We start from the raw sequence: 11,121 nt of genomic DNA on the forward strand, positions 1-11,121 counted from the left end.
TTTTCACAGAAAAAGATGGTTAATTTAATTTTGCCTTTGCCTTTGAAATTTCTCAAGCAGAGATTTGAAACCTTTGTCATGTCCCCTCGACTTTTCATTACCGTCCCTCCTTTGGGGCAGATTCTCTTCTGTGACTGGCTGTTGATTTTCAGATGTTTTAATTTTCTGTGGGTAACTATCAGTTTTTGAGTTATCAAGCCACTTGTCTTCTGCTGGCATATAATTCACACTCTGTTTATGTGAGAATGATGGAAAGTATGGTGAATAGTATGATGGCCATTGCACGTTGAGTTCTGGGAAGACCTGAGTGAAGAAGGCGAAGGAGTTATAAGGCACTTTCAAGACAAATTTCAAGCCCATCTCCTCGTCAGAGCCAGGCAGAGGCATTGGTATGGCCAACATTTCTGCTTCAAATTGATTTTTCTTTCCTTTGTCATGGAGACAGCCATCTGGGACCCAGGAGGCACACTCTAAGCAGATTGAATAGCTGATTGACATGCATTCACCAGGTCTCTGAGGCGGAGTTTCTTTCATTTGCCGAAAGAGAATCTGCTTACATATATCCCTTTTTATTTTCTCCTCAGGAATGGAATTGATGATGGCATGTACAGTTCTAGCGGACACATTGCCTCTGCCTTGAATGATATATGGTTTGATGTACTTCAAACGCCATGGAATTTCTTTCTTTTTTACAGTCTGATGTTGGAATCCGGACTGAGCCTGATCTCTGAAGTCAGAGGTCGATGGAGCTATAGTCTGGTGGTGGCCATAACCTATTGGAATATCCTTCTGGTGGGTGACATTGGATAAAGAAAATGTCTTTTTTTGAGGTGGAAGTGAGACTATAACTTGATCATCCTTGCCTGTTGGAAGTATGCTCTGGCTGTTGTTGGTGTCTGGTCCAATTTCAACCTGCTTGTTGTAACCAAGTAAAGTTGTATTTTTGTATTCTGGTTTCATTAACATGTTTGCCTCACAGTTTAGGTCATGTAGAATTGTGATTTGATCACTGGGCTTTAATATTTGAGATATTGGACTTGATGTAGTGATGGTGAGGTGGTCAGAACCAGGGAGAGTTGTTATTTCATGGTCTATGCCCCATGAAATATTTGTACCACCATTCTGGTGTGGTCGTGTTATGTGCTGGTGATCTATGCCTAGTGAAGGTGTCCCTCTGTCATCTTGCTCTGGTTGTGTTGTGAGCTGGTGGTCTATAGCCAATGAAGGTATCCTTCTATTACCATCTTGCTCTGGTGGTGTTATGAGCTGGTGGTCTATACCTAGTGAAGGTGTCCTTCTGTCTTCTTGCTCTGGTGGTGTTGTGAGCTGGTGGCTTTTGCTCAATGAAAGTGTCCCTCTGTCATCTTGCTCTGGTGGTGTTATGACCTGGTGGTCTATACCCAGTGAAGGTGTCCCTCTGTCATCTTGCTCTGGTGGTGTTGTGAGCTGGTGATCTATACCCAATGAAGGTGTCTCTCTGTCATCTTGCTCTGGTCGTGTTGTGAACTGGTGGTCTATAGCCAGTGAAGGTATCCTTCTATCATCTTGCTCTGGTGATGTTATGAGCTGGTGGTTTTTGCTCAACGAAAGTGTCTCTCTATCATCTTGCTCTGGTGGTGTTGTGAGCTGGTGGTCTATACCCAGTGAAGGTGTCCTTCTGTCATCTTGCTCTGGTGGTGTTGTGAGCTGGTGGTCTATAACCAGTGAAGGTGTCCCTCTGTCATCTTGCTCTGGTCGTGTTGTGAGCTGGTGGTCTATAGCCAATGAAGGTGTCTCTCTGTCATCTTGCTCTGGTTGTGTTGTGAACTGGTGATCTATGCCAAGTGAAGGTGTCCCTCTGTCATCTTGCTCTGGTTGTGTTGTGAGCTGGTGGTCTAAACCCAGTGAAGGTGTCCCTCTGTCATCTTGCTCTGGTGGTGTTGTGAGCTGGTGATCTATACCCAGTGAAAGTGTCACTCTGTCATCTTGCTCTGGTGGTGTTGTGAGCTGGTGGTCTATACCCAGTGAAGGTGTCCCTCTGTCATCTTGCTCTGGTCGTGTTGTGAGCTGGTGGTCCATACCCAGTGAAGGTGTCCTTCTGTCATCTTGCTCTGGTCGTGTTGTGAGCTGGTGATCTATACCCAGTAAAGGTGTCCCTCTGTCATCTTGCTCTGGTTGTGTTGTGGGCTGGTGATCTAAGCCAAATGAAGGTGTCCCTCCATCATCTTGCTGTGATGGTGTTGTGAGCTGGTGATCTATACCCAGTGAAGGTGTCTCTCTGTCATCTTGCTCTGGTCGTATTGTGGGCTGGTGATCTAAACCAAGTGAAGGTGTCCCTCCGTCATCTTGCTGTGATGGTGTTGTGAGCTGGTGGTCTATACCCAGTGAAGGTGTCCCTCTGTCATCTTGCTCTGGTTGTATTGTGAGCTGGTAGCCTATGCCCAGTGAAGATGTCCCTCTGTCATCAAGCCCTGATGACATTGTGATCTGATGATCTTTACCCAGAAAAGGGATCTTGCTGTAATCGTGACTTGATAGAGTTATGATATGGCTATCTGTGCCCAGTGAAGATATTTTAGTGTCATCCTGCCCTGATGATGTTATGAGCTTGTGGTCTATGCCCAGTGGAGGTGTCTCATTGTCATCCTGCCATGGTGGAGCTATGAACTGGTGGTCTATGTAATCCTGCCTTGGTAGCATTATAATCTTGCAGTCTAGTTCCATTAAAGATTGTTTACTGTCATCCTGCCATGGTGGAGTAATGACCTGGAGATCTGTGCCCAATGAAAGTGTTTCACAGTCATCCTGCTGTGGTGGAGTTATAACTTGGTGGTCTATGCTTAGTGAAGGTATCTCAGTGTCATTTTGGCATGAAAGAATTATGACTTGGTGGTCTATGCCCAGTGAAGGTGTTTCATTATCATTCTGGCATGGTGGAGTTATGATGCATTGGTCTATGCCCAGTATCTCAGTATCATCCTGGCATGATGGAATTATCACCTGGCAATTTATGCCTAGTGAAGGTATCTCACTGTTGTCATCCTGGCATGATGGAGTTATCATCTGGTGGTCTATGCCCAGGGAAAGTGTCTCAGTCTTGTCATCTTGGCATGGTGAAGTCGTCACCTGGTGGTCTATACCCAGTGAAGGTATCTCACTGTGATCTTGACCTGGTGGATTTACAATATGATGGTCTATGTCTAGTGAAGATCTTTCACTGTCATTGTGCCCTGGTGGAGTAATGACCTGGTGGTCTATGCCCAGTGAAGGTGTCTCAATATTCTCATTCTGGCATGTTGGAATTGTCACCTGGTGGTCTATGCCCAGTGAAGGTGTCTCAATGTTCTCATTCTGGCATGTTGGAATTGTCATCTGGTGGTCTATGTCCAGTGAAGTTATCTCAATGTTCTCATCCTGGCATGGTGGAATTGTCACCTGGTGGTCTATGCCCAGTGAAGGTGTCTCAGTGTCACCCTGGCATGGTGAAGTTATCATCTGATGGTCTATGGCCAGTGAAGGTATCTCAGTGTCACCCTGGCATGATGAAGTTATCACCTGGTGGTCTATGGCCAGTGAAGGTGTCTCAGTGTTACCCTGGCATGATGAAGTTATCACCTGATGGTTTATGGCCAGTGAAGGTGTCTCAGTATCACCCTGGCATGGTGAAGTTATCACCTGGTGGTCTATGGCCAGTGAAGTTGTCTCAATATTCTCATCCTGGCATAGTAGAATTGTCACCTGGTGGTCTATGCCCAGTGAAGGTGTCTCAGTGTCACCCTGGCATGGTGGAGTTATCACCTGGTGGTCTATAGCCAGAGAAGGTATCTCAATATTCTCATTCTGGCATGTTAGAATTGTTACTTGGTGGTCTATGCCCAATGAAGGTGTCTCACCTTTGTCATCTTGGCATGATGAAGTTGTCACCTGGTGGTCTAAGTCCAGTGAAGGGGTCTCAGTGTCATCCTGGCATGGTGGAGTTTTCACCTGGTGGTCTATGCCCAGTGAAGGTGTCTTAGTCTCATCCTGGCATTGTAGAGTTAGGACTTGGTGATCTGTCCTCTGTCCCAGTGAAGGTGTCTCAATATTCTCATTCTGGCATGGTGGAGTTATTACCTGGTGGTCTATGCCCAGTGAAGGTGTCTCAATATTCTCATCCTGGCATGGTGGAGTTATCACCTGGTGGTCTATGCCCAGTGAAGGTGTCTCAGTATTCTCATCCTGGCATGGTGGAGTTATTACCTGGTGGTCTATGCCCAGTGAAGGTGTCTCAATATTCTCATCCTGGCATGATGGAGTTATCACCTGGTGGTCTATGCCCAGTGAAGGTGTCTCAGTATTCTCATCCTGGCATGGTGAAGTTATTACCTGGTGGTCTATGCCCAGTGAAGGTGCCTCAGTATTCTCATCCTGGCATGGTGGAGTTATCACTTGGTGGTCTATGCCCAGTGAAAGTGTCCCAGTCTCATCCTGGCATGGTGAAGTTATTACCTGGTGGTCTATGACCAGTGAAGGTGTCTCAGTATTCTCATTCTGGCATGGTGGAGTTATCACCTGGTGGTCTATGCCCAGTGAAAGTGTCCCAGTCTTATCCTGGCATGGTAGAGTTAGGACTTGGTGATCTGTGCCCAGTGAAGGTGTCTCAATATTCTTACCCTTGCATGGTGGAGTTATGACTTGGTGGTCTATGCCCAGTGAAGGTGCCACACTATTATCCTGGCATAGTAGAGTTGTGGCCTGGTGGTCTGGGTCCTGCAGCATTTTATTCCAGAAGTCTGCTTTTGTTTGATAGGGGATGACCTGGGCACTTGAGTCTGGTGTAGTCTCCTTTAAAGAATCTGCACTGGTTTGAGGGAGAGCCATCCAATAATCTGGTAATTGAGATATTGCTTGTTGCAGGGAGCTTGCTGGTTGAGTAGTCTTCTTAGTCTGTGATTCAGACTCAGTTATGTGGTTATGATTGAGTGGAGGGATGACCTTGGTTTTACCACTTAATGAAGGTTTGATCTTATGAGGGTCTGGTACAGTCTGAGTCTGGTATTGAGAACCAACAAATTTATGATTGGTCTGGTTGTCTGGAGTCCGTGGTTCTTTCTCTTGATGGTCAAAAATATTTAGAGACTGTGCATCATCATCAGAGCATAGTATCACTATGGTCTGGCAGTCTGGGTCCCACACAGCCTGAATTTGTTTTTCAGGGCAGAGTGATGGGTTAACTGGGTTATTAGGGTCTACTGGCCTGTCATGCTGCTGACCAACATTAGCTTGGCTACTGGACTTATACTCCAGTGTCAATGAATTCTTACTCAACAGCTTAGAACAAGCGGAAGTGAACAATGGTACTATGACTTGGGTCTTTGAGTTAGATGCTGCTGCAGGCTGACTGTTCCAGACTAGTGAAGCTGAATTTCTTTGTCCAGGACCCATTGGAATTGTTCCCTGATGACTTAAGTTTGGTGAGACCTCATTGAAGTGATCAGCTCCTGGGCCAGGTGTTTTAACTTTGTGCCCAGAAGGTGATGGAGGCCAGTTGGTGTCCTTGACCTTGTAGTCAGGGCCTGGTGAAGCTTCGGTTGCATGCTCAGGGCATTGGAAGGGCCCAGAGCTCTCCCAGGTTCCCAGGGATAGGGAAGGATCAGAGGCTGCTTTGGCACATGGGATGAAGCTTTGTGGGTATTTCATGGTTCCCCTGGCCTGCTGATTGGGATCTAGTGATGTGAACCTGTCATTGGATTGAGGCCAGGAGACTTCTGTGCTTGTGCTCCTGTTCACATATTTGGGCAAGGGTGAAGGTGAAGCCCAAGTTCCAGATTGCTGGTTGAGGTAAGGCAAAGGTGACGTGCTTTCCCTGAAGTGAAGATCAATCTGTTTTGAAGTTTCATTGACCAAATACTCAAGATCTGATGCTTTTTCTAAAACCATATCTGTCTTAAAATGGTGGTTCTTAAAAGGGGATTGTAAAATTAGACATTTGGTTTTTCCTCCACCCAACACAAAAGCTAGAATTTTTACTTGTTGCTTATTATCCTGAGCTGCTTCTGCAGAGGGACTGCAAGTTTCTGGGGCAGATCTGGCACTGGGCTGCCGGTCAGGCAATGTGTAATCCCTGGTCTTTCTGGGTGATGTTGCCTCCAGCTGGTAGTCAGGGATGGAGGATGATGCTGGGGGCTTCTGTCTGGGCTGTGACAGCTCTTCAGCCTCACGGTGAGGGCTGACTTTGAGATAGGGTGGCTGCTGCTTGAGATGTGACAAGTCTTCAGACCTGTGCTCAGGGAATAGGAGTGCTGGTGACTTCTGTCTCAGATGTGGCAGCTCCTCCTTCTGATAATTCTGACCCTGTGAGATCTTGGGGAAGCGCTTGAGCACAACAGGACTCTCTGTGTAGTATTTTGGGTGGAGAGGAGGTTTGACATCTTTAGGAGGGGTTCCCAGGGATATGTTTGACCTTGTCCTGAAATCAGGGTTAGGCAGAGATAAGACAGAGTGACTGCGATGGCACGGGTATGGGGGTGGCTTAGGGGTAACCTGGTAATTCAGGTACGGCAACGGCACTGAATTTGTGGCTGGATTCTTAAGACAAGGCAAGGTTGCAGGCTCTGTCCTGTGATAATGATAAACTGGTAATTGGATGGAGTTGAGCTGGTCACTGAATCTGTTCATTCTCTCAGACCTAAGTATGGGGTCTCTTTCCCACTTAGGTGCTATTCGATGAGGTGGACATGGCAATAGCACTGACTTGCTGTGGTAACAGAGATCTTTTGGAGGGGTCTGGACCAAGGATGCTACAAAAAAAGGAAAAACCATGTGAGTGAGGATGAGAAGATACTACACAGAGAGAATGGATAGGAAAGTCAACTATGCTAAGGGTATGTATTATTACTTTACAGAGGAAGAGATGAAGCACCAATAAATGATTTAACCAAACTCATGCATAAATTCATGCATACAGCTAACATAAATACTGAACTTAGGATTCATACTTAAAAAAAACAAGATAAGAGTGGTTAAGAGTGTTTAAGTTGCCCAAGAGAACCACATAACTAGGAACTTTCATAGGCAGGATAAGAACCCTAGTTTTCTAATTTCCAGACCCCAGTTCTTTGCACTGGATAAGACTGGTTCTGAGAACAGCAGAACGGTCCTTGTTTACATAATCTTGTGTTTCCACACTGTCAAGGAAGGAAATAAGGAAAGATGTGATAGACACTTCATTTGAATAATAAAAATAAAAAAGCACAATTCTTACCTTTTGGAAATAACCTGTATCTTCTTCCCATTTGTCCACTGAAGGATTTCCCTGAGAAAATAATAGGTTAGTCAAGAAGTACAAATGTTCTTAGTCCTGGTGATTCCTGAAAAGGCTACTGACTGGACAAGAAAATTTCTTCATCAACCTACTTCCTATTATCTCCATGAATAGTCACTACTAATGAATATATATGGAGTTGTTATATCTTCTCATCTTAGGAATAGCTTCAACACATTTTGAAAAATACTTGTTACTAGTTGTTGCCTTCCAGCACTCCTCTCCCTCACCTCCTCCCCCTATCCCTTTCCTGCCCTATTTTTCCACTATACATCTATCTTCTTTCTCTGCTCCAAAATAAATAGACTGAAAAAAATCATTTATGTGGGAGCATGGTCAACTGAGAGAATCACATATACTTCTCTCAGGATATTTTATTTCATTCATTTATTTTTGTGAGGCAATCAAGGCTTTGTGACTTGCCCAGGGTCACAAAGTTTCAAGTGTCTGAGATTGGATTTGAAATCAAGTTCTCCTGACTTCAGGGCTGGTGCTCTATCCCCTGGGCTAGTTAGCTTCCCCACATTTTATTTTTTTAAAAATTCTATTTAATTTTATTTTCAGTTCCAAATGTTCTCCCTCCATCCTCCCATCCCTTACTCACTGAGAGGACAAGAAAAGTAAAAACTGTTACAAATATGTATAGATATTCAAATGTCTGTATTAGCCATATTCCTCCCCCCACCCAAAAAAAAAAAAAAAAAAGCAAAGGAGGAAAAAGAAGAAAATATGCTTCAATCTGCATTGAGTTAGGCCCTGTGTTCTTTTCTGAAGGTGGACAGCATATTTCATCAAGTCTTTTGGAAGTTTGATTGGTCATTATGTTAGGTAGAGTCACTAAGTCTTTCAGAGTAGAATATATTTTCAATATTACAGTTACTGCATAAATTATTCTTCTGGTTCTGCTCACTTCATTTTGCATTAGTTATAAATCTAAATCTTCCTAGGTCTTTCTGATACCATTCCCTTTATTACTTTTTATAGAACAATAGAATTCCATCATATTTATATACCATAACTTGTTCCTCTATTCCCCAGTTGAAGAGCATTCTCTTAGTTTCCAATTCTTTGCTATCACAAAAAAGAAGTGCTATTATTTATATATATATATATATATATATATATATATATATATATAAGCTCTTTTCCTCTTTCATCTGAGGCACAGACTTAGTAACAATATTTTTTGGCTAAAGAATGTGTACAATTTAATAGTTTAATAGTTCCAAATTACTTTCCAGGACTACTTCACCAATAGTGCATTAGTGAACCTATTTTCCCACATCCCCTCCCACAACATTTGTCTTCTTCTTTTTGTTACATTAGCTAATCTGATTACCATTAGATATTTTTTTCAAGATTGCTTTAGTTTGCATATCTCTAGTTATTAGTAATTTAGAAGTTTGACTTTATCTGAAAAACTGCCTGTCTCACATTCCTTGGGAATTTGGGAGACACTCTTATTCTTACAAGTTTAGCTTAGTTCCTTATATAGTTAAGAAATAAAACCTTTATCAGAATAATTCACAATTGGTTTTCTCTTAGTTTCCTATTTTTCTTCTAATTTTAGTTACATTGGTTTTGCTTGAGTAAAATCTTTTCTATTTTCTATAATTAATATCATCTATTACACTTCCTATTCTTTTTTAGTTATAAACTTTTCCCCTATTCATACCTCTGATAGGTGACTTCTATCTTCAGCTAATATACTTACGATATCTATCACTTATGATGTCCAAATTGTGTACTTATTTTGAGCTTTATCTTGGTATGGTGTGAGATATTGGTCTGTACCTAGTTTCTGCCAGATTCTCAGGACATTTTTAGCAAAAATTAAAATCTTAAACTAAGAGAATGAAACTGTAAGCATGGGATTTCAAACATAATGCAGTGATTTCATATGATGCTTTCTTAGACAAAAACATCTCTTCCTAGCCTTCAGTTTACACAAAGTGTCCAAGAACAGCTCTAATGGTGTTTGAGTTTGGCAAAACAATTCAACATTTGTAGACACTTTGATGCTTTAAAAACGAGTGTGTTTGGGCTTCTCAATTCAAATGCAAATTAAATTTTGAGAATGTAGGGAATTTTACTCAAACTGAAGCATCACAATAGGAAAGCTAAGAATCCCAGCTTCAGTCACCTGTCTTTTCAATTTCTTTTTTCTCTGGTGATTCACCCCAAAGTTGTGTTTCACCAAAATTTGAACAATAAGAAAAGCAAGAACTGAGTCAGGCTGGAGTCAGGCTGGAGTCAGGCTATTTTAAATATCCTAAGATCAGGGCACTGGACAATTCAATCCCTGATGGTCTCGGAAGTTCCAGAACTTCCTTAGTGATGGAAACTGAGAGGATGTTACCCCAGGAGACATAAAACAAGTATGACTATTGCAAATTTGTACCTTTGGAGAAACAAAGATCCTCCCAAGAGGACTATATATCCTTAAATAGAGAGAAAAACTATTTGTGCTTTCCTAGTCACCAAGAATAGAACTGAACTCAATGGTTCCAGCTCAGAAAGGAAAACTGAGATCAGAGCATACCAGTTGTCCTTGTCACCTGTTATCACTTAATATACTGTAGACAAAGTGATAAATATCTTGTCCTAGAGATGGACTCTCTTGGTAAATAAAACACACATAAGCCTTGACTTGGAATTACATAAAAAAATGGATTTTCCTATTTGTACTTATCAGTTATTTTTCTCTTGTGTCCTTTCCACACAAGATTCAATATTGGGATCATGGATTTAAAACTGAAAGGAATCTTAGATATCATATGGTACAGGTTCTTCTTTCCATCCCATCCTCACTATTTTATAGATTAAAAGGAGCAAAGACCTGCCTAGGGTTACACATGGATGGAATGGTATGGCTGAGATTCCAAATCAGGCCCTTGGACACCAGGATGTTTTGCTCTGTACTACTTGACAAAGTATGAGCTCTTTTGTTCCTCCTGAAGTCATACCCATCCATAACAAGCTATAGGAGGATAGGAGCTATTATATCATTTAATGATTTTATCTCTTATATAACCCCTTAACCCAGGTCTTTGCCCATTGAAAAAGTAAGCATCCATGAGCTACTGTTTTTGAGGACTATTCTCACTCTTGAGAACAGAATGAAATTCTGCTGGCTATTCTCTTGTTCCTGACCTTTGAATATCCTTGAACCTGGCCCAGCTTCTCCTGGCTAGAAGGTGAGAACCAGAGCTACTCACCAGTGAGAAGAGCTAATGATGGACCAGTCCAAATACAGTTTGTGGCTACAAAGTCACCCAAGAGGGAAAGGCTGAGACTACCATTCCCCAGTAACAGAGTAGAATCAGTTCAAAAATTAGTATAAAAATCGAGTAGAATCAGTTCAAAAATTAGTTTTAAAAAATTGCACCCCTTACAAAGAGGACTGTGTCCTGGGATGCAGAAAAAAACGGTTGTGCTTCCTCAGGAGCATAAAGTTAAACTGGGCCTTGGATCAATGGCTCCCAGAAAGGGGATATGAGGTGGAGCTGACATCATAAAGCTCCAGTTATTTCTCTTTTTCATCCAGAGTTAGCTTGCTTCATATTTCTCTTGGGGACCAGCCATCTGGATGGCTGAAAACAATACTTGAACACCAGGTCTGGAAGGTGTATTAAATGCTCAATTTCATCAGTTAATTCAGTCCAAAGTTCCACCTAAACCTTTTACTGGCCAGCTCATTCTACTGAGTACTTAGTAATTTTTGGCAAGCACAAAGCTCTAGTCTCAATGAAATTTACTCTTGAGAATGTGTCATAAATGGACAAGAAGAATTTTATAGACATTAATGCAGTTTTTAATGCAGAAATATTGGGAGTCTT

The 11,121-nt window shown here is 42.3% G+C and overlaps 1 protein-coding gene across 1 annotated transcript; it reads right to left on the minus strand.

Annotated features, from left to right (window-relative positions):
• LOC111719685 lies at positions 1-10,748 on the minus strand. Its single transcript, XM_031959584.1, has 3 exons — positions 10,501-10,748; positions 7,223-7,273; positions 1-6,758 (listed from the first exon to the last, which is right to left on the minus strand). Exons 2-3 carry the CDS (start codon positions 7,251-7,253, stop codon positions 25-27), a joined length of 6,765 nt encoding a protein of 2,254 aa, XP_031815444.1. The 5' UTR covers positions 7,254-7,273; positions 10,501-10,748; the 3' UTR covers positions 1-24.
• Between the last annotated feature and the right edge of the window lie 373 nt (positions 10,749-11,121).

This window comes from Sarcophilus harrisii, chromosome 3, assembly GCF_902635505.1.
Source record: "Sarcophilus harrisii chromosome 3, mSarHar1.11, whole genome shotgun sequence".
Taxonomy (NCBI): domain Eukaryota; kingdom Metazoa; phylum Chordata; class Mammalia; order Dasyuromorphia; family Dasyuridae; genus Sarcophilus; species Sarcophilus harrisii.

What these genes read in the sequence shown, in the direction of transcription:
- LOC111719685 (XM_031959584.1), bottom strand. Translation starts at nt 7,253, where the DNA reads ATGGGAAGAAGATACAGGTTATTTCCAAAAG. An exon ending in ATACAGGTTATTTCCAAAAG is followed by an intron (nt 6,759 to 7,222) that starts GTAAGAATTGTG and finishes CTTTTTTTGTAG; the next exon opens with CATCCTTGGTCCAGACCCCT.